Below are 27,302 nucleotides of genomic sequence, written 5' to 3'. Positions count from 1 at the left end.
AATGTGGGTATACAGAAGAATTCTACGCGTGTCCTGGACAGAACATAAAACCAACCTGTCAATTTTGGAAGGGCTTCATATAAAAGACAGGCTATTAAGGAAAGTAAACCGAGCATAACTAAATTCCTTTGGCCACATAGTGTCGCCAGAAGTGACCAATCACGACGCAGATTGTCATTCTAGCCGACCAATAACAAACAGACTTATTAACTGCTTTGTTATTGGCCTCCGGGTGAAAGATCGCTGCTAAATTGCAAACACAAAGTGTATAAAAAGGCAGCACATCTTCCGATCGGAATCTAGTCATCTTACACCACAAGCACCTGCTAGACCTTGTTGGCCGAGTGCCTTTACTACGATTCTGCGTTTTATTACTACCTGAGTGAAATTTCTTCGATTTAAAGCAGACTTCGAAGCGAAGACGATTCCAAAAGCTCCTTAGTGCTTGAATGAACACGAAGCCGTGTGGCTACGACGTCATTCAGGCCTACAGGAAGTATAGGAGCCAGCGATTGTTGACTGACTGTTCGCTGTGTCGAACTGATAACAACGTTCCACTAGACCACCGACGGTCAGGAGTAAATAAAAGCCCCAGGTAGGCTTGGAATAGACTTCTCAGCCAAAAACCATTTGATGAAACCATTGAGAAATAGTAAAAGTCCTTACGGGATTTGATTATTTCTCGACATGCGGCGGTGCGGAGTGAAGGGCACGGTTTTCGTAAGTGGAAACCTAGATCACATAAAAGCCACGAGCATGAGGATGGAGTCGAAAAACCTTCTCTCCTCCTGTAAGGTCGGAAGTCATCCAGAATCTTCGAATACCTCGGAAGATGGTCCGACCGTACGACAATAGCTAGAAGAACGGTAACCATGGAACAATTGGTAGTAGAAGGAAACGTAGAAATTCAAAGACCAAGAGAAAGATCTCCAATATGAGGAGCAGACCAAATGAAGACTCTGGTGGGAAAATTCCTACATGAAGCTGTCAAAAAAACAATATTTAGAGTGTCACCACGCCCTGAAAAGGGCTCAAGGAATGAGGAGAAGAATTTGGTCAGTAGTTGGTCTCAGCGACGATCTCTCAGCGATGATCGCAACAGACGCGTCAGTAAAAACGTACCTTAAGGGAGCTGTTATACTAACGCTAATGCCGTCGCGTTGATAACAAGGAAAACAAGACGCATAATTTCCAAGTTATACGTGACTGTAGTTGCGTCGCGTTGAGATCACTTCCGCGTTGTCAGCACCACGTGTAACTCGACGCGCGCTATGTGTAACGCAGACCCGACGCAACACAACCACATAATCAGTCAGATTTTAGGCCTGTCAAAATTAAGTGGAAGCATATCCTAATGTGTGGAAACAGTCTGACAGCGGCGAAACTGTTGCTACATGTTTGCAAGATTGTTGAAACAATTTTTGGATGGAGAAACAACTACAGTCTGGTTTTCAAAAGCCTAGCATAGGCCCCATTAACAAAGAAGAAATTTTGAAACACTTGCCTTCTAACTTTGTTAATTTGGAATTGATAGGACAAACATTTATGCATCATTTTTAACAGAAAAAGAAATAAATTGTTAAGCTCATATTTATGAAAAGAAAACGTAACTTCCTCGTAAAAGTGTTTCCTTGTAAAAGTGTAATAGTCAACGATATGATTTGAGTATCAAGAGAATGAAAACAATTAGAACGATCACAAGGAAAAAAATGGATATAGAAAAAGAAGTGAAAAAAGAAAGGGAACACCACAAAAAACGACAGAGAGATCTAAAAAATAAACAAGAGGTTACGACCCCCGTCCTGAAGACAAAAAGGATAAAAAATTCATAGAATGTATGGATTTAAAAGTAAACCAACGGAAGAAGATAGTGGCACAGTCTTATATCATCAGGTCGTCAATTTACACTCAATAAATTTTAATTTAATATATATAATCCTAAACCCATTTACCCTAAGGTGTCGGGTGTAATGTCTTTAGTTAGTTGCATGTACAATTTTTCTCCATTGTTTCTTATTCTTTGCTTGGTTTCTTGCTTTTTCTTTGCTGATTCCTCGTGTCTCTAGGATTGAGGTTACATTATCATCCAATGTCTTCATTGGCCTGCCCCTTGGTCTCTTGGTTTGTCTTCTGGCTTCCCATACTTTTTTAACTGGTCTTTCTTGATTCATTCTAACCATGTGTCCATACCATCTCAGTTGGGCCTCTTCAATTTTCTTAATAATTGGTTGGACCTTAAGATGTTCTCTGACTGCCTCATTTCTAATCCTGTCTAACCTGGTTATACCCATTATTCTTCTAAAAAACTTCATTTTTATGCTCTGTATTTTCGATCTTAATTTATCAATAAGCGTCCAACTTTCACTACCAAAAGTTAAAATCGGCACAAACACCGTCTTGTATATGGTCACTTTGGCTTTTTGGGATACTTCTTTTTTCGACAAATACGTACTTTTAATTGCGTGGTACATCCGAGCAGCACTTTCTATTCTGAAACTTATTTCAGTTTCTTCAGTTCCTCTGTTCTCTAGTTGTACTCCCAAGTTTTAAGTATCGACTTGTTCAAATGTATCTCCGTTAAGTGTTATCTTCGTTTGTTTTCTATTTTTTCCACATACCATTACTTTCGTCTTCTCATTATTGATCCTCAAATTTCGTTTAATTAGTGCAGCGTTCCATACTTGTAAATTTCGATTGAGAACTTCTTCATTTATCCTAAATATCACTAGGTCGTCTGCTTATGCACACTCTGAGATCCACACTGCTTCTAGATTTCTATGTCTGGCATATAATTTCAATGTTTCTGCTCTAGTTTCTTTAAACATGTCATCCAAGACAATGTTAAACAGTATGGGGCCTAGGACTCCTCCTTGACGTAGACCCTCATTTACTATGAACTCTTCGGATTCCATATTTTCGGTTCTGATTCTGTTCTTTGTATGTCTATATATACTCATAATGGCTTGCCTGAGTTTGATTTTCACACCTTTCTTTTTTAAACATATGTCAATCACCTTCCTTGGAGTACTATCAAATGCCTTTTCTAAGTCTATAAACGCTTGGTATAACTCAGTGCTTGAGTTCCGTGCGTTTTGTATTATGTTTCTTGATAGTAAAAATGTGATCTTGGATACTTCTGCCTTTTCTAAATCCACTCTGTGATTGTTCCATTTTAGAATCAACTTCTTGTAAAAGACGTTTTTCTAGTATTCTTTCATATACTTTGGAAGGTACGCTCAGTAGTGTTGTTCCTCTGTAGTTACTACATTCGAGTCTGTCGCCCTTTTTGAAAATGGGTAGAATAACTCCCACTTCCCAATCTTTTGGTATTTGGCTCTCACTCCATGTCCTATTACATACTTTTGTTAGCAGTTCAATGCCCTTGTCGCCCATGTTTTTAAGCATTTCTGCTGTGATTTTATCAAATCCAGCCGCTTTACCTTTCTTAAGCTTTTGTATGAGTTCTTTTGTTTCTGCTATAGTTATTTCGTCTTGAATTTGATCTTCTTGCTTTACCTCTTCCGGTTCTTCTGTGATAATGTCTACATCGTTTTGGATATTCAGTAGATCCTCGAAATATTGCTTCCATCTATCTAGGATGTGGTCATTGTCATGCAATAAGTGTCCTTCTTTGTCCTTATTTGCTTTGGTGTTTGTGGAGCCTTTTCGGTTCTTAAATTCTTCAGGGTTTTAAAGAATAACTTTTCGTTAGAGTGGTAGTCTTCTTCCATCTTGTTTCTGAATTCTTCCCAACTTTTCCGTTTCGCTGCTAGTACCCTATCTTTGACTTTGATTCTTTGAAGTTTGTATATTTGGTAGTTGTCTGCAGTTCCGTTCCTTAAATAATTTTTTCAAGCTATCTTCTTGGACTTCACTTCTGCTTTTATTTTATTGTTCTACCAGTTTGTACACTTTTGCTGCTCTTATTTCTTGTTTTTCCGCATACTTGTTTACCACCGTTTAGGAGTGCCTCTTTCAGTATTTGCCAATTTTGGTCTAAGTCACAGTCATGTTCAGCGTGCTCTGTTAGGTAGTTATTAACGTAGTTTTCAAACTTGTTTCCTGTCTCCTTGTCTGCTAGCCTATGTGACTTGATTATTTCTATAGTGGGTGTATCATGAGCTTTACTTGTTTTCTTGGTCTCTTTCGTTATTGATTCTTGTCGCACTCCCAAGCTGGTCCTGGCTACATCTAGATAGTGGTCACTATATATTTCAGCCCCTCGTTTTACTCTTACGTCTTTAATGCATTGCCTCGATGATCTATTTACAAACACATAGCCTATAATGGATCTTTACCCTCTACTTTTGACTTCTCTTGTATATTTATGTACATCTTTGTGTTTAAAAAATGTGTTCATTATTATTAAATTATTTTCTCTGCATATATCAATAATACGTTCCCCATTTTCATTTTTTATTTCTTCTCCATATCGTCCTAATACATCTTGGGTATGTTCATCTCTTACACCCACTCGGCCATTTAGATCCTTTATACTGTAGTACTATAGTATTGCCTTCTAAACTGTCCATTATTCCTGAGTACTTATCCCAGAATAGGTCTTTGCTAGCTGCTCTTTCGTCATCATTTATTCCATACATAACGATGATATTGACTAGTTTGTGTTCCGCAGTTACCAGTCTTATCTTTAGAATTCTTTCGGAAATGCATTCCCAATCTTGAATATGCTTTATTAGGTTACAGTGTATCAGGCAGCCTACCCCTTCTTTTGCCCTTTCGCCAAAATACGGCTTTCGTCTAATTTAATACAAATTTAAAATGAAAGTATCCACTACTGCAAAAAAAAACGAGATGAAGATTCTTATAAACTTTTATATTGAATATTTCTCTTATTTGCAAATAATTATAGACGTAATTACACAATAATGTGGACAACGTTTTCGATGTCTTGTAATGATAGTCATTGATCTAGAATAATTGTCACAGTTTCTAAGAAACAAGTGTGGGTACTTTATAGCGAACGTTTCCACGGAGAGGTAATATAGTACAGCTACAGATAGTAAATTAAACTGTTTAAAATGTAGTCTATAAGAACGCTGTGGCAATTACTGTATATATCTTAGTAATCTCTTCTGGATAATAAATACTTTTTTCTACGAATATTTTAAAAATGTCTCTTAAATCCATCAAGTCTTGATTAGTCAATGTATACGGATATTTCATTTCCCACTAGTTGCCATAGACATTATTAATTATACACGTATCAAAGTAATTCACTTTAGATATGAATCTGTCATTTCCCTTCATAAAAATATTGAGAAAGACAAATTCATTACTGCGTGTTTACATAAGTGGATTTTAAAATTTCAATTATGATGAAAAATTATGAAAATGAGTTTATCCTCCCAATATTCTGGAAACTGTAAATAGCACCTGTGCTAATTGAAGACCAGAAATAACCAAGTTAAACTATTACTGCATATAATTTGTTTCTTCATTGGCAAAACGTACAGTATTGTGCAAATTAATGGAATCATTGGATGGAATCAATGGAATTTACATTTACATTTTTAATATTCATAGCTGTCAACACTGTCCACACGTCCACAACTAACCAAGCATTGAAAACATAACCTTACTTTTCTCTGCCTTTAGTTAAGGGTCTTTTAGGACATTTCCTAAAGTTTGTGTTGTTTTGTACTATTTTGGGTTGTCTTCGGTAATTAGTGAGTTTGTTTCATTTAATTCTATTATGGATATTAGGCCTAGGAAGCGTGAAAAGATTATCACGTTAAGTGAACACACTTGTATGTCACAAAGAGAAATCGCAAGAACGCATGGAGTGAGTTAGGGGGTAGTAAACAAGATTTTGAAGCGTAAACGAGAAACGGGATCACTGGATGAGAAAAGGTTAGGAAAATGCGGAAGAAAGAGAAAAACAACACAAGCAGATGAAAGATTTTTACTTCGAAAAAGCAAATTAGTTCCTAGAAAAACAAGCCAAGAGCTTTAACAAGATCTAGCAGCATCAGGTGTAGTGATTCATGACTCAACTGTTCGGAAAAGACTTTTGGAGAATGGTAGAAGGGCAAGGTCCACAGAAAAACAACTTCTAACTGAACAAATGAAGAAACAAAGGCTATTGGACTGTAGACGACTGTAGAAAAGTCCTATTTACAGATGAAAAGTCTGACAATGAAAACCTTACACCATCTCATATTGATCAAACCGTAAAACATCCAGTCAAAAAAAAAATGTTTTGGGGATGCTTTTCATACATGGGGGTTGGATCTTTGGTACCAATCAAAGGCATGATGAACAGCCGAAAATACAAGTCTATGTTGGAACAGCGTTTGGACACAGAACTCCAAAAATGTAAGCCCCAAGGAGAAGTTATTCTTCAACAGGACTCTGCTCCCTGTCACAAGTCAAAGCAAATGATGGAATTTTTCAAAAATAAAAAGATTAATGTTTTAGATTGGCCCGGACCTCAACCCCATTAAAAATTTATGGGCCATTTGGGCCAAAAATAAAAATGATAGAAGCGGTCATTCAAGTTTGGTTTCGAGATGAAAGGATTTTTGGGAACTGTCAGAAGCTCGTAGAATCTGTGCCAAAAAGGGTAAAAGCAGTAATTGCAGCCAAAGGGGGGACATATTTCCTACTAAATAATGTAAATTTACCTTTATAGTTTTGTCAAAATATAATTTTTTTCTAAGTAAACTGTTTTTTCATTAAAACAGCCTATGATGCCATTAATTCGCACAGTATTATATAAAAAATTATGTCTATTCACTGTATTCGATCCTTCAATTCTTCCCACTACATGATGCAGTGCAGAATCGGTAGATCTTCTCGAAGTATATGCATGCTGATTTGGGTGAAGTGGGTTATGGACCAGAACTTCATCCCTTATGTACCTCTCGCATAGCCTTTCCATCGTTTTCAACAGAAAGGATGTTAGGCTAATTGGTCGGAAAGCCTTTGGTAGGGTGTAGTCCATCCTACCTGGTTTTGGTATGAAGACCACACGTACCTTTCTCCACTTTCTAGGAATATATCTCAGAGCCAAAGAGGCTCTAAATATTTCCAGGAGGTGCGGCAGAAGGATATCCAGTCCCCACCGTAGTAGGGCTGGATATATGCCGTCAGGCCCTGGTGATTTGAAATGGTAAAGCACAATATGGCCCATTTTACATTTTCCTCATTAATCATTGTTCTGGCGAGATGCCAGTCATTTAATGAGGGTATGATTGCTTCTTCCATCCAGTTTGGAGCTGTTGAGACACTAGAACCGGGAAAGTGTATTTTCATCAGGACCTCATTACTTTCCCGGTTCTAGTGGAAGCAAAGGTTGGAAGTTTTGTTTCCATCTTCCTTCGTTAATATGCCGACATGCCGATGTGGGTCCTCATCAGCATCAGAAGGTTCCCCAAGCAGCTCTTTGTCTTTGTCTGCAGACTTTTTTAAACTCTCTGAGATTTGATTGATAAGAATCCCAATCCTCTTTGAGTTTGGTGCGTTTTGCTCTATTAAAAGCTGTTCTTGCTATCTTCCTAAGGCGTTCCAATTCAGTGCACCACCAAGAGTTGGTTTTGCGACTTTCTTGGACCATCCTTATTGGACAGGATTTTTTATAAGCATAGCTTATTTTGTTTTGGATAGATACCGTATACCTTTCCAATTCTGTATTAGTTCCTGCCATTTCGTTCCGCAGAGCATCTTCTAAGAGTCGGTTGTAGAGTTCTACATCCGTCCTCCTAGGGTCGCGCGATTTGATAAGGCTTTTTTCCAGACTAATATTATAGGTTAGCCAGCGGTGGTCAGACATAGAGGTATCCTCCGATACCAGCCAGCGTGATATCTATGACTGTTTGGCTATCAACATTAATAAAGGTAGGTTCGGTGCCTCTATTTAAGATATACAAATCTTTTCTAATAATATAGTCTCTATAAAATCTAGTATAAAATGTTGTTTAAAATTAGTTTAGAATAATTGTTGTCAGAATTTTTTTACTGAATAAATTTGTTTATTGTTTGCATAAAAATTAATTAGTATTCCCTTAAACCGTATATATTCTAAACTTTGCAAAAAACACTTTTTTTAATCAATGAAATTGTTGAGAGGAGAAATTTCAGTACAATTGTAAAATAGAGGTATTTTAAGAACTTTTTTTATATAATACTTATATACTTATGGGCGAATATAGTTCATCCAGGTGCAACTTATTTCAGTGAAATTTTTTCAAATACCTAAATCTTTTTTTTATTTTTTAAAAAGGAGTCCGTGGGACTCCACATCATGCTCAATGTAACTGAAATTGCACCTCACCGGTTACGGTTTAATATGTAGTACCCATTCTATTGTGTACATGGTGTACAAGATTCCGATAACTACTAATGTGTTCTGGCATTATTACACAGTTTTTTGTGGCAATATCAGTATTGTATATAATTTACAGGAAAAATACAGATACACATAAAAAGTAGCATATTTAGTTAAACAAATATTTTGACAATGCGCGATCTCTTAAACATATAATTTATTATAATTATTCAGATTTTAGGCTGTTTGTTTTTTAATTGTGTGATAGAGATCGTTGACATCTAACCTTCTAAATAACACAATACCAAACTTGTTCTAACCAAGACAAGAAGTAGACGAACTCAAATGATAAAAACAAACAAATAAACGTTTGAAGAAAAGAAACAGAGGATTTTATGGTGTTGGTTTGTCAATATCATTATATGGACCATAAAAGTGTTCATATTGTTGTTTTATTTTATCGTAGTTTTTTTTAACTAATACTCTTTTGGAAATAAACCAAAATTGAAAAATAGAACTTATTTTTTAAGATATAAAATAGGTCATAAAATTTTGATTATTATATGATGGCGGCAATATTCTGCCAGAACGTACATGTAATGTATTACTTATGATAAACTGATAATATTATGATTTTGAGGAGACATGTGACAATACAAAAATGTGTTGAAACAGCTACTGAATTCGGTCCGTGGCCAATAGAGTATGTTTCAACTGTAGTTGCGGAAATTTCTAGGAACAGTAAAGTATCACCAAACAAAGCAGTGGCGTTCCAAAAAATATTTATGATTTAAATCAAATTGTTAAAGATAGGTACACACAATTTATTAAACAATGATAATAGATTATATTTTTGGCAATATTGTACTACATTTTACTACATATTATTATAATATATTACATACATATATTGTCTGTATGTGAAACCATAGATACGTACTACAGATTACAGTATTAATAAATATTAATTAAAAAGATTGTTTTTACTTTAAAACCTTTATTATTTATATTATTACTCACTTAAACGTCACAAAGTTAAATAGAAGAATATACGAAATGATTGTAATAAAGTAAAAAAATAATACATACATACAGGACAGTTTGGAAAACTTATATTCACATAGGTTACATAGGTACATCGTAATGTTAAATTATATTATTCACTTTCATAATCAGATGCACTATCGTCGTCAATAGAATCATTTAAATCAATCCTTAGAGCTGAGAACATTTCTAAGCGATCACGATGGCGATGGCGATCTTGGATTCTGTAGAAGCGAACACATCGGACCGATATCGACCCTGCGATTTCAAATACAGTTGGAAATATAGTTTATAAAATGTGCGTTTTACAAGAAGAAGAAGCATTGCAAAAATGTAATAAAAAGTATGCGTAGGTGTTCTATTTTTTGCATTTACAAATGCCGATATATATGCAGAATATTTTGCAGAAAAAGAGAAGTTTGGGTATATGACATTAACCTAAGAACAACAAGAAGAATTTCATAAATTGTATCCAGAACTTTGCAGAGATGAGAACCGTTTCTATACATATTTTAGAACGAATTATGAAAGTTTTGATGAAATTTTAGATCAGACAAAAAATCACCAAACAACAAACAAATTTTAGGGAAACAGTTGATGCTAAAGAATGATTTTATTTTTAATACGTACGTTCTTGTATTTTGGGTGGGACAGGTCGAACAATGTATCATATTTTTTACAATTTCAATTTTTTCGATATCCATTTTAATTCGCAAATTTGCATCGACGCGACCAGCGATAAACGTAAACTGCTGCGTTCTGCACGCTAAACTAATTATATCGCCGCGATTGTCGTCAGAACGCTGCAAAAATTCCTTTGATCGCCAGCAGGTCGCGACCAGTATGTGCTGGTTTACTTGTTTGTTTCAGACGAGTCAAATCGTAGTCGCTATCGTGAACGCCATCGCGTCGTGATCGCGTAGGTGTGTTTAAGGCTTAATTCTTCAGTAATTACATCTATGCGACGTTCACTTTCCAAATACTTATCTTCAACCTTGATAACATGTTCACACACTTTCTTCCAGTTATCTACAGTTACTCTAGCAAATTCCTGGTCCACCAACACTTTTACGTCTTCTAACTTAAAATAAACAAGATTTAAGCAGTGCTATTTCCGCTTTTCTTAATGGTTCTTATGAGCTTAATGAATGTGCAAGTACCTAAAGCTACACTAAAAAGACATCTCGAAGAGTAAAACAAAGGGGCAAATAACGCAATTTAAAAAATGGGCAGGTTTACTGTATTTAATGAAGAAGTTGAAGCAGAAGTAGCTATGCATATTTAGATTTTCGAAGAGCGAATTTTCGGGATGGGTATACGAGACATCCGCAAACTGGCATTTGAATTGGCAACAAGAAACAATTTGAAACACAATTTCAACACAGATAAACGTATGGCAGGCAAGAAGTGGTATTATGGCTTCATGTCAAGACATAAAGAAATATCGTTACGGCAGCCGGAGAAAACATCAATGGTAAGTGCTGCATAATTTAGCAAAGCACGAGTTAATAAATTCTATGAACTTTTACAAAGAATTTGTGAAGAGAAAAAATTGACCGCCACACGCATATTCAACATCGATGAGACAGGCTGCTTAACCGTACAACAGCAGTGTCAGAAAATATTGACCAAAAAGGGAAAACGTCAAATTGGGAGCATTTCTGGTGAAGAGGAAGAGGTAAATATAACTGTGGTTAGTTGTGATAGTGCAGCAGGGCAGTTTCTACCACCCACAATTTGACAATTTTTAAGATGAAACGTTTTCAAGAGGAACTTTTATTACACACTCCGCCTAGCAGCATTGTCACTATTAGCGATATTGGATATTATCGCAAGCCCTGAGGCACCTGTTTTGTTATTGTTGGACGGCCACAGCACCCACAGTAAAAACCTAAAACCTCTACAAATTGCCAGGGATAATGGAATTAGGTCATTACAGTTACCAAGTCACACCACACACAGACGTCAACCGTTGGATGTTGGATTCTTCTGAGCCTTTCAAAATGTTTATGGACAATGCATTCAAAAATGGTTGCGGAATAACGTGGGTTGAACTGTATCAACGTTTCAGGTTTCCGGGATAATTAGAGAGGGTTATGAGCTTGCTGCAACAGTGAGAAATGTACAGAAGGCTTCTCGTCGTAGTGGCATTTGGCCTATAGATGAAAATGTTTTTAAAGAAACTGATTTTGCAGCTTCAATGATGTTTGACAGTGCATCAAACTCTAACCATCAATCCCAACAGAAAGCATCCTCTTTTAAAGGAGATAATATTCCATCGGCATAAAGAACGAAGAGAGCAGCATCAACTTCCCTAAATACTATATCGGTTTAGGATATTTCGCCGTTACCTATAAAGAAATCAAAATCATCAAAAGTTTGCTGCACTCAGTACGCAGTTGAATTGACTATAGTTCCCCGTACAAAAACGAATGTGAAACACAAGCTGGGGCATCTAAAGTAAAATCGGTTAAAACTACTTTAAAATTGTCAAAAATTGGTTGTGAAAAAAAGGTAGCAAAATCAGGTGTAGCTAAATCTGACATCTGGTATTGTGAAATATGCGAGTCTGAATCAGTCAAGGAAATGATTCAAAGTCTTAATTGTAAAATTTGGTTTCATGCAAAATGTGCCAATGTATCGCTAAGAACTAAGATATTTTATTGTTCAAATTGTATAACTTAGGATTGAGATTCATATTATTACATGGCAATACATATTTTTTACATTCAGGTTAAGTTTATCAGTTACAAAACGTAGAATATAAGTTTATGTCATGTTAAAATATTTTTTTTAACACGTTCCTCATGTTTAAATATAGGTTTTAACATCGATCCAATTTAGGGCGCTAATGGTTCAATTAAAGATGCCGGTATCCCAAATTGGACTTTTGCTTATATTTTTTTCATTTGAAAAATAAAATATTATAAACTATTATGTACTTATCTATTATTTGTGATTTTTTAGCATATAAACAGTATTTAGTAAATAATTTTTTTCTACTCTCTTACTAGTAAATTGTATATTACCTACTATTTGGATGCTAAGTAAATACATCAAAACAGATACCGACACGTAATGACTAGCACGTAATAATAGTTATTTAACCAACAAATGTATTAATAAGGGCGATTAACAATTGAGATATTTTAACGCGTGAGCGAAGCGAGCGCGTTAATGTTCGAGATTGTTAATCGCCATTTTAATTCACGAGTTCGTTACAAAATTTTTCCGTCGACCGTACTTTTCACAAATAAAAATATCTTAGTTTAAATTTTTATTTACTTAACGATAAATAATGACATACAATGACAGACAGCCTACTTACAGCGGCTACTTCATTTTAAATAATTTTTTAGTGGCAATATAAATAGGTATATGTTTGGTTGCCTACACCACAGGTCACTGCCAATCACAGAGCGTTAAATGTGGTTAAATTAATTTATACAAGCAATGTATGTTGTGTTGCCTATAATAAAATCGTTCATTAATAGAAAATCATTCATTAATAGGGGTCATTAATCAACGATTTTGAGGGTGTTAAAATTAATCATAAATGGACGGTCGACGGAAAAAAAATTACGCTTGAGTTCTATAAAAATGTGTAATATCACATAAGCCTTGTAAGTCAGTTGGTCGAGTTACCATGGAAACGAATTAACAGACGTTATTTTGACAGATTAAAAATTATTAATCTGTCAGTGTAAATATAGTGGTAATTTAAATACAGATAAATAAATACATCGAATAGTGAAGATGAATTTAGTAGCACGCCATCCAATATTATGCAGTTAGCTGCGAACACTACCGAGAACCTATTACCAGAAAAATCTAGTGGAAGATATGAAAAGGTATATCAGCAATTTATGGATTGGCGTACAACAAATAATGTAAATTCATTTTCTGAAAACGTACTATGTACGTATTTTTCCGAAAATAAGCCAAGATTATTTTGGAGAAATCTCTAAGAAATTTAAACCATCCTCATTATGGGCAATATATTCTATGCTAAGAAGGGTTATAATTTGAAAACTTTAAAAAATAATGTTAATATTGAAAATTACCCGAATTGCAAGCTTATCTAAAAAGGCAATCAGAAGGTTTTAAAAACAAAAAATCTAATATTTTACATCCTGATGAAATAAAACTTTTTTTAAATGGAGCTCCTGATGTACAGTACTTGTTAATAAAGGTATGTTATTTAAAAGTTTAACATAAATGTGCCTACTTATAATACTTTTATTTTAAGGTTGTTGCAATGATTGGAATATGTGGAGCTTGTAGGAAACAATAGTTAAAAAATCTTAAAATTTGTGACATTGATGATTTAAGTACCATGTTATTGGTTAAAATTCCTGATACGAAAACCAAATATGTAGATCTTTCGTTATTTCCGGAAATTTCTATAAAATCTGCAAACAATATATAGAAATTCGACTACAGATTAGCGATCCGCAAATAAATCAATTTTTTCTTAATTATCAAAGAGGTAAATGTACGAAACAGGTGGTAGGATTAAACAAAATAGGCGGTGTTCCTAAACAAATACCAAATCCCAAAATGTACACAGGTCACTGTTTAAGACGAACTTCTGCCACTATTTTGGTAGATGCCGGTGGTGATTTAATGGCTCTTTAACGACATGGCGGATAAAAATCTTCAACAACGGCCAAAGGATATGTCGATGAGTCAATAAATAATAAGACGTCAACAGCCAATAGAATTATAAATTCAATTGAAAGTAATTTACAGACCTTTACATACACTGAAAATACCAATGTTCAAAAAGAACACAGAACACAGTTTACCTCATCTCACCATTCACCACGTATTATTGAACAACCGGCAAAATCGGATAAGGGTATAGTTATAAATAATTGCCAAAATTTTACAATTAATTATTATAAATAAATGTTTAATTTAAATTGTTCCCGAATTTTGTTAAATAAATAAAAGTTACTTGTTACACTTTTCATTTTTATAAATGAAAATAATCGTAGAAAAAGTATAGTACACAACTTGAGTTGTAAGCTTATTACATGCTTGTAAAATTACTGCGCTCGCCGCTACGCGGCTCGCGCGCAACTTTTTTACTCTCATATAATAAGCTTACAACTCTCGTTATGTAATGTACTATTATGATAATATTTTGAAATATTTATTACCATGTGTAATACAATAGATATTTGAAAAGTGGTCAAATTAGGAAACCTTACCCTAATAGTTTCTGTATATTTACAGAAAATGGAAAAAATAGTTAGAAGCAGTTTTTATAAATGATGTTCACAATTACATATCGTTTTTATATACCAAGCTAATATTTACACAACGTAGTTAACAAGTTTAATGTTTCCTCGATGTGGTCATTGTCAAATAGAAAAACCTAGAGACAGTTTAACATCCGGCAACAAATTGCAATTATTTCCTCTGCGATTTTTTCACTTTGCAATTGCAACCATTTGCGCCTCGCTGGTTTCCTACTATATCGTTGACATAATTTATATTCTTCTTTCTTCCGTAAATGGAGTTTAGACAGGAACAACGTTTTGTTAAACAAGCCGAGTAGAAAAGTGAGCTGACATCGGACGGCTGTATACTGAAACAGGTATGGTTGAATTTGAATAACAGAAGGGAAGTCGCTGTCAGTATGTACCGTACTCAAAGAGAAACGTGTAGATGCATTTACATGTATGGCTGTTGATCATACTGTACTATAATCTTTTCGCAATTGAGACGGAATAATATATCAAAATTTTAAGGACATTGACAGCACTGGTGGCTCGAACAAAATATGCATTTTAATAGAGTGTATCAATAAAAATATTATGAATTTAAAGGCCGGTTTTCACGCTACGTTTTCTTGTACGTTTTGTGGGTCATATAAAACGTACGACAAAATGTACGTTTTGTCCAGTGTATACGAGGAATTCTACAAAAATTCGCACCGTAACTGGAGCCAAATATGGTGATATTGCAATTTGCTGCCCGTACCCCGTAGTAACAATTTTTTTCTGTAGGTTGATACCAAAAAACATGTTTTCAGGTGCGAGCCTCAAAAAAAAGGCAAATTTAAGTTTTTTCCAACAAAAAACTGATTTGTTCGCTAAAGCTATTTCATTCTTCTAACGATCTGCATCCAAAAACTGTTTCTTGGCTCTTCAAAGGGTCAGAGTTCCTTCTGGAGACCAAGACGAAGCGATTGGTACTTAATATGTATGTGTGCTACAACTATAGAGGTATCTTTTAATCTATTTTCGGGTAAAATCGCGAAAAAATGAAAAAAAAACGTCGATTTTAGTGACTGAATAACCGCTTGGTTCCTTGGAGACCAGACGAAGCGATTGGTACCTGATATGTACGTGTGCTCCAAGTATAGAAGTCTCTTGCACTCGTTTTGCTAGAAGAATGAAATAGCTTTAGCGAACAAATCAGTTTTTTGTTGGAAAAAACTGCCTTTTTTTTTGAGGCTCACACCTGAAAACATGTTTTTTGGTATCAACCTACAGAAAAAAATTGTTACTGCGGGGTACGGGCAGCAAATTGCAATATCACCATATTTGGCTCCAGTTAAGGTGCGAATTTTTGTAGAATTGGAATTTATTAATCTATTTAATATTCGAGTTGTTTTACCTAAAACTAATAACACACCAGAAGATAAAGTTGCATTAAAAAATATTATTGAGATTTTCCAGGATATTATTGGACCATCTACTGCATATTCCACTAGAACAAGAGTTTTCACTGTGGATTCAAAAGCGGAAAAGAGTCGTGGAAAATAATCGAAAATTTCCTGATTCTATTTTAGAAGTATTAGAAAACTGCGATGTTCATATGTATCCAAATATCAGAATATTTCTGCAAATATTAATTACACTGCCAGTCAGTGCAGCCACAGCAGAGCGTAATTTTTCTACGTCTAAAGCGGCTAAAGACTTGGCTTAGAAATAGAACTTCGGAGGAAAGGTTAACTGGTTTAGCACTCATCAATGTGCATCCTGAAAATTCTCTAGATGTTGATGCAATCATAGAGCGATTTGCTAAATCGGATAGGCGAAAAGAATATATTTTATAAAATTATATAATATTTACTTATCTTATTCTTTGAACTTTTATTTACCACTCGTTGCCGGCTGTTGCTGGCAATTCGTGAGAAACATTACAATACCGAGTAAAAAAATATTTCACTTACTTGTAGTCTAATATGCCTAATTATAGAAATAACTATTCTTAAAAAAATATACAGAAGTTAAAACACTTCACAACTTTACAAATGTCGTCAAAATTTATACAGTAGCATAACGTTTTCGATCTAATCAGATCATCTTCAGTGCCTTATGTAGTTGAAGCTAACAATGAATTTGTGGCTATGACATCCATATATGGGTTTACACCTTTCCAATATTAAATTATATGGCAACTCTAGGGTCTGTGTCGTTTTAACTGACAAGAACCACGTATTAAAAACCGAGCAGGGAGACATGTAGCTCCTCAAGTATTAAATTTTATCCAATCTCATCGACCTAGAGTCACCATATAATTTAATTTTGGAAAGGTGTAAACCCATATATGGATGTCATAGCCACAAATTCATTGTTAGCTTCAACTACATAAAGCACTGAAGATGATCTGACTAGATCGAAAACGTTATGCTACTGTATAAATTTTGACGACACTTACTTTTGACGAACTATATGTTTTTATATACCTAAATACAATGGTGAAGTGTTTTAACTTCTTTATGTTTTTTTAAACGATGGTATTCAGCCAACTACTCGGATTTTCCCATTAATTTTTATTTTTAAACTATTCTTAAATTATATTATGTTTTTTGTTGAATAAATTAATTTAAATAAAATACTGTTTACACTTCTTTTTAAGGTTCCTTTTTCATTTCGGAAGCGTGGTTATAACTACAGCAAATTGCTCTCTATCTTAAGTTGTTCTTAGTATCGAATGCGTGTCCATTCCTGTCCAATCTCTTACATTCTTTAGCCAGGAGCATTTTCTTCTTCCTGGACCTCTTTTTCCTTCTACTTTCCCTTCCATTATGAGTTGTAGAAAGTTATATTTTTCTCCTCTGTAAATATGTCGTAGATAACTCGTTTTTCTGTTGTTTACAATATTTAGGAGTTCTCTCTCAGTCCTCGTGCTTCTAAGCATCTTGTTGTTGGTCACGTGCTCTGTCCACGAAATCGTCAGCATCATTCGAAAAACACATTTCAAAGGCTTCTAAACGCCTCATACTTGTAATTCCGAGAGTCCATGTTTTCACTCCGTATGGCAATAAGGTTTACAGTGGTCGAGTTTTTGGCATTTAAACACCGTGCTTGCCTAACATGTTGGTGAGTATTCATATTTATTCCCACGAGTAGCTGGGGAACGTTGGTCGATTCCTGTAGAGCCCCGCGTACAGGAACAAGGCTAATATTCAATGGGATTTCGGCCGGTGTCCCAAGAGCATCGTTAGCGGCCGCGTGACGTGCAACCATTCAGTTTTTAGCACGATAGCTTCCACCTTAACTTACTGATTTTTTGCATCTGGTTTTCTCCATATTTTTGTTGGGTAGGATGGTGAGGGAAAGAAGGTGTGGATGGGAAGAATATATTAGAAAGAAATATAGTGACCCGTCTGCCTTCGGAAACCTAATCGCCATTCGGGGTCGGAAGAAAACAAGAGTTAGCCAAGAGAGGCTGATAGAAAAGATTAAAGACATTTCACTCAAGACAAGTTGAAGAAGAGTAAAATGTGAAGGCTCTTATGATCCTCCAGATGCGTTTCATTAGAATATGAGTATTGATACATTGTGTTCCCGCTCATACTTCGGGGTGTTGACTAAACTGGATAAGAGCGGCGCAAGATATACGGGGTTGGAAACATGAGGAAGAGGCCTATGTTCAGCAGTGGACTCTTGAGGCTGTATGATAATGGCAATAAGGAATAAATGAATGTTTTTATAAATTAATATCGGATATCCAACGATAAGATAGAGTTTATTAGAAATGTTAACTAAATTCATTAATGTTTACATTTACATTGAGTTACTGCATTTAAATTACTTAACTTTGGTTTATACTTATTTATCCTTGGTTTGTTCTTGATTTTGTAGCCATAGGATAGGTGGGTTTAAATTAATTGTCTTTAAAATACCTAGTTTAAATTGACAGTCCTTGATTTTTTAGTATTTATATTTTAATAACTTGCCTTTGCTTTAATAGTCTTGTACACTTGATTTAACTGTCATAGAGTATGTGGATTTAAATTGTTTTTTTTTTGGACCCCTTAATGTTGTACCCTTCTTTGCACCCGTAGGGTATTTGATTTTTAATAACTTCTCATTGGTTTAATATGCCGCTTAAAATAATTATTGAGCAAATGGTTCCCTTACATGAGGCACAAATCATATCAATCGTAAAGCTCAATACCCATGACCCTCCCCCCCCACCGACAAAAATTTCTGGAGATCAGCTATTGAAAGGTGCAAAAATCTAAATCCTATATCAAAATCACCCTTAAGACCCATGGCCCCCCCTCCACAAAAATTTCTGGATCCGCCACTGGGTACTGAAGAAAAAATGCTTTATTGTGATAGCTGTGAGCGACCTGTTCACAAAGATACTTATTGTTCCGGTCTTTATTCATCAGAGATTAGGGTTATGGAATTATGAGTTATAGAATCGTGTTCTACAATTTTTGTGCCAAGAATATAAATCTGGCATGAAACTTGTTCCAAAACTATTCAAATTAGTTGAAAAACTGCAGAATAAGATTAATGACATGAAATTAGAGAATTCTAAAAACCAAGAAGAAGATATTCTAAATAAGGTGTTTGACAGACAAAAGAGAATGAACAACTTAATTATTTATAATCTAGGGAAACCTGTGAATAAAAGAAATTCAGCTTCAGATGATATAGCTACTGTGGCTTCAATTTTCAAGGAGATTACTCAAGAGGATATTTTAAAGTTGTCAAAGCTGTTAGATTTGGTAAGATAAAAAAAAAATGGTGCTCGTTCCCTAAAAATTGTATTAAAAGATTATTTTGATGGAATGAATATTAAAAAAAAATAAGATTTAGGTTGCTAAAGCAAAAAAGCAACTTAAAAAACTCATTAAAGTTAAAGAAAACCTTAAAAATTATCAAGAACAAGGTGAGAAATATATTTATAAGATATGGAGGAATAAGGATAAAGGAGGGAACTTGTTTAAAATGAGTAAAATAAAACAAATTGGGTTTGAAAAGGGGAGCGATATGTTTCAGTATAAAAGTTCTTATAAGAAAGTAGAGTGGAAAGAAGTAAAATTTAAAACAAGAAGGTCCAGAAGTATAAATACCATTTCTTTAACCCCAGCCTTATAGCAGCACAATTTCCCTTCCGGAAAGCAAATTGACTAATAAGTCTCACAAAGAAAAACATGATCCCCTCATTCTACAAATCCTCTTATGACAGTCTTCAATAACTTTCAGTGCAATTTAAGTTGTGAATTTTATTCCTTCCACATTGTTTAGTTTTCCACCACTACGTTATTTGTTTGTTCTTCAGGCATAGTAGACTCTTAGTTCGGCTAGATAATTTAAACCGAAAATAACAAAATTCAATTTGGCAACATTATGTGAAGAACAAAGAATTCACAAACTTTCCAATTCGGATAAAGTGTTTAGCAGATTAAACATATTTCCATTCATGGCTGTTATCAGTAATATGACTCAGGAATTAAGAGCTTAAATAACGTCTGCACATTGTTACAATATTCTGTTTGTACTGTACATTGTATTTACTTCTGAAATCGTATCATGATATTTTTGTTCTAATAAACATTTTGATAACCTTATCTTTACATTTTTACTTGGATTTCCAACTCCTATTCTGACAGAAATGTAAAAAAGTGTAATATATTTTCAGAAAAACAATGACATAGGTATTTACATGGTATTGGGTACTCTGATGCTGGTTGTTATAATTTTATCAAATGAAATTCCTTAAAAGTTGCAGAAGAATCGGATAATGCCAATATACAGTAGACCCCTCTATAACGAGAACTGAAATGGCAGACTAATTACCTCGTTATAAGCCGATCTCGTTATATCAAACAACAATAATACTGTGCATACATATGAATATGTAGTTTTCTAAAACATTAACTTCCTATAGTGAAGCCATTCTGAGAAATATAGGATGCTAAATATTGTTTGAATGGCGTTTTTGAAAAAAATTGTTTACTTTTATTGTCAATGAAATCCATTAAAACAACAAAGTGTTATTTACTTTTATTGTCAATGATATACGTCAAAAAAAAATCTGTATTCTGTAAATCTGTATAAAGCGTATTTTTAAGGATAACATAAACTATTGCTTCTGCAATTGGAAGAAGTCTGTCATTTTTGACTGCTTTAAATTGTCCAGTATTCTATCTATCATATTTTCTAAAGATTTGAAAAAGTTGTATGCTTCTTCATTTGTGTTTTGTCTTTGGATAAAGTTTTTTACAAAGTTTAAAGCACTTTCCACACCCTGTCTATTAGGAACTTCTTATTATTAGGTACGAATGGTCATCCTCCTAAAATGACACTTGTGAATAATAAATTGTAAATTTCCGAAGAAGTTTATTGCGGGCGGCAGTTAAAAAGGGTAGGTATCTATTTATAGCCGCGTCAAAAACACGTTTTTAGATCTTATTTTCTCTCGTTATAACCAAATTTGCATCGCTATAGAGGGTTATAGTTCAATAGAAATTTCACGGGACATCTAATGTACCTCGTTATAAGCGAAACCTCGTAATAACCGTGTTCGTTATAGAGGGAGTATACTGTACTAATTTTATAGCAGCACTGAATTGAAACTGGCCCATTTTATAAAACAAAGCAACAGGATTTTGCCTCCTGTAAAATTTCAGTTTTTGCAGTTGTGCCAATATACTTCCGGAACAGTGACATATTCTTTAAATTTTTTTGTATATTTCCGCCAATTCTGTGCAATAATATGCGTATACTTGCTCCGTTTTCTGTTGCGTATATCCGGTCTCTACAAACTTTCAATTTTTTATTCAACAAAATTAAACACATGTAAGTTTCCAATTGTGAAGAAGATTATCATTGGAATCTGTTGCTTCTTCCTGTGCTGCAAATTTTAACTTGACGGTTTAATTCGTATAGGTACAGTATTTAATATGCACGGCGGGAGCTTTTATTTTAAGTCTCAATTTATATTCAAAATTGATACATTAACAATGCATAGCAGTTTTATAAATTTACCACTATATTTGATATTCAAATTAAAATGTTCCCTTCTCACCGACCAATCTAGTGAATAGAAACATTTACGCGTTCAAAATTGAGGATAAGATATTGAAAATTATGTAATTAAGATTGGCCTAATTTTTGAAATGATTTGTTTTCCATTAGTACTATCTTTATAGCATTTTAACTGTATTAAAACGCTAGTTTCGTATATCTTTATGAAAAACAAGTCATTAACTACTATTGGCATTGTCATTGACATTATTCTGTTTTTAAAATGGAAATCGTGTTTCTTAACAGAAGAACAGATTAAATAGGTGTTTACCATTAATATTACGCTACAGCTAAAACAAGATATTACAAAAGAAACATTGTTTCAGTACATTGTCTCTTATTCAACTTTATAGTAAAGATCTTTATTTAGCATTAAATATTCCGTCTGGTTTGATTTATTAACAGAATAATTTATAGATGCAGCAAAGTTTTCATTGACATTGGACTAATCCTATAACTGATAACAATCTTGGAGACAACGAAAATAAATATAATCTATAATAGTTATTCATAAGTACATTGACGTCAGTGGGTCACGCAGTCTACAGATGCTTATATTTAAGCTAGCAGGTGAAATAATATTGGGATTTACTTGCCAAAAAACCGAAAAACAAAACAAAATATTATGAAAAGTTTGGAATTCCTCTCCCTTGGTGACGTCAATGAAAAACAATGTCATTTGTTACTTGAAAATGTAGATTTTACATAATTCTTCGTTACTTAGAAATTTATTAAAAATAATTGGACGAAAAACATACTTTTGATCATTTTTCCTCAAGTTGACACCGTTGTTTTCCCAAGATCGCAACAAAGAATATTTCTAAAGTAGAAACCCTCAATTTAGAAGAGTGATATCATAGTTTAAACGCCGAATATCCTCAAATTTAAATGTACACAGCGGCCCTCGAAAACTGCCTGTTTTCTCGATTGCAAGCTGCGTTTCCTCATAAGAAATTACAGAATATATAAAGTAGTATATTTATTTGTGCTTCTCTATAGTAGACTTGACCAGAAGTTGTCGTACAGTGTAGCCAATTCTTGTTCACAAGTAGTAATTATGGTCATACAAAACCTGTATTCTTCCACGCAGCGATTATTACCGTCATAAAAATATAAAAAAACCTGATTTTTTCAAGAGTAAAAATTAAGCACAAAATTGTAATGAAATAAATTTTATTTATATGTTCCGTTTCGTTACATATTTAAATTTATAAAATAAAAATCGATATTTTAAAACGATATTTTTCAATCGTTTGGCAACTTTTTAATTAGCGAGGGAACCCCGTTTCAATTCAGATCCACAGAAAGCCGTAAAACTAGTTTTTGTCGAGCGAGTGCCCATCAACAATAGGTTATATACATTGGCGTTTCTGAGGGTAGGGTATTTTATGCGATAAGTTTGTGTTATTGATAAAACGTGTTATTGATAATACGAGTGTTATAGTTTGTCGTTTTATAGTAAATTTTTAGTTATATTCTGTAATTATTTGGTTTGAGTTTTATTGGAGTTGGACGAAAAACCGAGTTGTTCCAAGAGAAGACTGCAAAATTCTGATGTTGATTCCAAAAATGAAATACCGCAAAAGAGACGGAAAATGTTAACGTCCGAAGAGAAGGTAATAATACGAAACGTTTATGAAGGAATTGTCGGCAGAAAAATGGAATTAAATGTTAGCCAAGCGGTCGACATTTGTAGCAGATTAACAAAAATATCCGTTAGCTGTATTTATCGTGTACTTAAAAATACATCGGAAAATAAAAAGCAAGAAAAAGGTAAAATGCGTGAAATGAACTTTCGATATGTAAAACTCAACAGAAAAAGTATGGTATTAGAAAAAAATAAAATTATTGTGCGGAGAAGAAAATATTTAGAAAAAATACGCAAAATTCGCAGCACTGGACGCAAAATATGTTATTTGGATGAAACCTGGATTAACCAAGGTTGGAAAAGGTCATACAGTTGAAAAAGTTTGGCAAAATTTAAATGTCAAAAGTAAACGCGAAGCATTCATAGAAGGCTGATATACAGGATTAAAAGCTCCATCAGGAAAGGGACGGCGTTTAATCGTCACCCATATAGGAAGTGATACAGGGTTTCTTGATGATGGTTTTCTTCAATTTGAGTCGAAAAAAAACAGGTGATTATTAAAGAAATTGAAAGGGAGGATTCAAGAATGGCTTACAGAAAAAGGGATTGCATACGAAGAATCAATGCTCAAAATTTAGCTACTTGACATTGCACGGTTAAGGAAAAATGAATATCTTAAATATGCTGTAGATGAAACTGCAAAAGATTATGGTGTCAAAGTTCTGCGTCTACCACCTTATCATTGCGAACTTAATCCCATTGAACTTATCTGGGAGCAAGTGAAAGGAGAAGTAGCACGCAATAACAAAACGTTCAAATTAAACGAAATTAAGAAACTTTTGATTCAAGCAATCCTCCATGTAACTCCAGAGAAATGGGCTAAATGTATAGGCCACATAATTAAAGAAGAACATCGTATGTGGGAACTTGACACTCATATCAAAGTTTTACTAGAGCCAATTATAATTACACCAGGTGGTGAAGATAATGACAGCGATAGCAGCACTGCATCTTCAGGTTTAGACAGCGAATAATATTTTCTAATAGTTTAATAAGAACATCAGCATAAAAAAACCAAAAACAAAAAAAAAACGAGAAGAACATAGTAAGTGTGTATAGTGTTTGTGTTTAAACACATCAAACATTATTTTTATTTTGTTTTTATAGAATTTTATTTTGTTTTATAGGATTTTATTTTGTTTTGTTTTATACTGTTTAAGTGTTTTGTTCAATTTATTTAATGAGACAATATGGCTCTTGGCGAACACCCATTTAAAAAAAGTATCGCGCCACAAGACATACCTCTGGGGTGGTGTGGAAACTGTCTTAAAATTTGTTTTAAAAAAATTTCATTGTGTAACTCTTTAAGGACGGGTCACGTCAAAAGACGTTTTAGCGTAACTTCCGCGACAGCCTTTTTGTTTGTGGCATTCTGTATTTTTAGGGGAATGTAGGGAATGAGCCACAAAATATTTATTCATATGTTTATTTATTGACGTTTCGATCTCTATATCCAGAGACCGTTTTCAATTATACAAATGATAGTACTATTTATTTTCTATGGCTTTTCGTTTGTCGTTCTGTATTTTCAGAAATAATGTTGGGAATAAGCCACAATATCTTTATTCAAATGTTTAATTTACGGACGTTTCGATCTCTATAAAGAGACCGTTTTCAAACATACAAATGACAGATATATTTATTTTTCTATAGCTGCTTGTTTGTGGCATTCTGTATTTTTAGGGAGAAGGTTGGACATAAGCCACAATATATCTATTTACATGTTTAATTGACGTTTCGATCTCTATTCCGTTTTTAAAGATAGAAAAAAAAAAGAAAATAAACAATATAAGATTATAAAAATATATAATAATAAACAAATAAAATAAATATAACTATCATTTATATCTTTGAAAGCGGTCTTTGGATATAGAGATCGAAACGTCAGTAAAAACTTGTAAATAAATATATTGTGGCCTATTTCGAACATTAATATTTGAAAAATAAAATATAATTAACGTTAAAATAAAAGTAAGTGTACGTCACTGGATTTCCAAACAGCTTTCCGCATTTCTGGGCCTTTAAACGATGACTCACTCTCTCAAATAGTGAAATTATACTATAGACTACACTGCCCCGCAAAATTAAACCGGTCACGTCAAATTCCTCGTGATTTCTCCTTTTCGTTTAATTAAGTTGTCTTGTATAATAATTAAATAAATTTATCAAAACATAATTTGACTTTATCCACTCGTTTTTCAACAGTATCATGGCTTGCAAGAATATTTATGGACGAAAAAAAAAGTTTTTGTTAAGGTAAGTTTTGTTGACGATAACTCCTAGCGCCACCTAGGAAAGAAATCGGAACTACCAACTGAGATTTCAACTTGTTGAGTCTTAAATCATATTTCGTTCTTGAAACAATACGATAAATTGTATGCAAAATTACTTAAATAATTATTTTATTGCTAATTAATTTTACAAATTGATGATTCAAATAACCAAAATTATTGGTTACTGTAATTTTATTAAGAAAAATAATTTAGAGCTTTATGTTACTTGTTAAGATGCAAGAAGTTTATTATATTTAAAAAAATTTAATTTAATTTTTTGATCCTAAAATTTCCAAAGTAAAGTGTTACGTAAGTGTCAAATGTGGATACACCGTCACAAGGAAAATTAATTCAAGAAACCGATAGAGTTTTTACTAAAAACATAGTTTTTAAAAAAATTTTATAAAATATTAAAATGAGTTGTCACGAATGAATAAATCAATGATTTGAATTAATTTTTATTTTCCATGATTGTTTCACACATGTTAAAGTTTGTTTATCAGAAAATGGTTGACTTCAATTAGTGCGAATATTATTAAATTTATCTGACTTGGCCCATTGTTAAGACCTTGTACCTCAGGTAAACCACTGTTGCCTGAAATCGGGCCTTTTATACTATTATCGGTTAATCCAGGATATTTATAGTCGATACTAATTGAAGTCAACCATTTACTGTTAAACAAACTTTGCATCCAAAGTACAACGAACTTGTTCCTGTCAGTGAGTTTACTCCCGTAAATGAGTTTACTCCCGTGATTGGGTTTACTCCCGGATTGAGAAAGTATTGAGGAAGGATATGAGGACTTAAGTCCGTTTACTAGAAAAATTAGAGGGAGTCAGGAAAATTAGAGGAAGACAAGATAAAATAAGAGGGAGACAGGAAAAATGAGAAGGAGACACGATAAAATTGGGGGAGTCAGAAAAAATTGGAGGGAGATACGATAAAATAGGAGGAAGTCAGAAAAAATTTAATGACTGTAGATGGCAATATACATGGACGCAAAAAACACGAAAGCTGAAATCGATAATAGACTACATAATAATCAAACAAGATACCACAATAAAGATCAAAGATGTGAGAGTCAAAAGAGGAGCAGAATGTGGAACGGACCATAGACTACTGACAGCAAAAATGGGCATTAATTGGAAACATAACAAGACCCCCTCCACAGAAGAACCGTTGAACACTATAAGAGAAAAACAATACAATATAGAACTACTCCAAGAACAATCAATAAGAGCACTATACCAACAACGTCTAGACAAAAAATTAATAGAATTTAGATACGGCAACATCGAAGAAATATACGAGCATATAAAGGCGAGTATAAAGCAAGCAGCATTCGAAGTCCTCGGAGAAAAAGAACATATAACAAATAAACAGCACTATTATGAAATAAATGAACCAACGAAAAGAATAATTGAAGAACAAAAGCAACTATACAGAAAATGTCTGACTACAAACAACGATGAAGTTTATAAAGAATATAGAGAAAAAGATAGAGAAGTGAAAAAACAAATAACACAGCAAAAGAATGAAGAATGGGAAAGAATCTGCTTAAATATTGAAACATGTATAGGAGGTACAAGAACTTCGGAGTCATGGAAAGTACTGAGAGGATTGAAACAAAACTCAAAAGAAAAAAATTAATTGGGAAATATACAGGACAAAGAATGGAAGGACTACTACAAGGAACTATTAACAGAACAAAGACCACAATTCATTGCAAAAGAAAACAGGCGAAGACGAAGCAGATTCC

The 27,302-nt window shown here is 33.8% G+C and overlaps 2 protein-coding genes across 2 annotated transcripts in view; both read right to left on the bottom strand.

Moving 5' to 3' along the window:
* TP53INP (Tumor protein p53 inducible nuclear protein) overlaps positions 1-27,302 on the bottom strand; it is a 322,855-nt gene that overhangs the window by 260,270 nt on the left and 35,283 nt on the right. The gene's annotated exons all lie outside the window — the stretch shown is intronic.
* Positions 3,070-7,666, bottom strand: LOC140451275 (uncharacterized). Its single transcript, XM_072545017.1, has 4 exons — positions 7,638-7,666; positions 4,498-4,758; positions 3,947-4,262; positions 3,070-3,672 (listed from the first exon to the last, which is right to left on the bottom strand). Exons 1-4 carry the CDS (start codon positions 7,664-7,666, stop codon positions 3,070-3,072), a joined length of 1,209 nt encoding a protein of 402 aa, XP_072401118.1.

The sequence above is a fragment of the Diabrotica undecimpunctata genome, chromosome 9 (assembly GCF_040954645.1).
Source record: "Diabrotica undecimpunctata isolate CICGRU chromosome 9, icDiaUnde3, whole genome shotgun sequence".
Lineage (NCBI taxonomy): Eukaryota > Metazoa > Arthropoda > Insecta > Coleoptera > Chrysomelidae > Diabrotica > Diabrotica undecimpunctata.
This window is presented reverse-complemented; position numbering and strand designations above follow the sequence as displayed.

Bases quoted from the DNA above. Each gene is read 5' to 3' on its own strand.
- LOC140451275 (XM_072545017.1), bottom strand. From the start codon at position 7,666: ATGGCAGGAACTAATACAGAATTGGAAAG. The intron at 4,759-7,637 runs GTATACGGTATC...GTATTAAATTAG, and splicing joins ACTAATACAGAATTGGAAAG to ACGAAAGCCGTATTTTGGCG. The intron at 4,263-4,497 runs GTATAAAGGATC...GTTTGTAAATAG, and splicing joins GGCAATACTATAGTACTACA to ATCATCGAGGCAATGCATTA.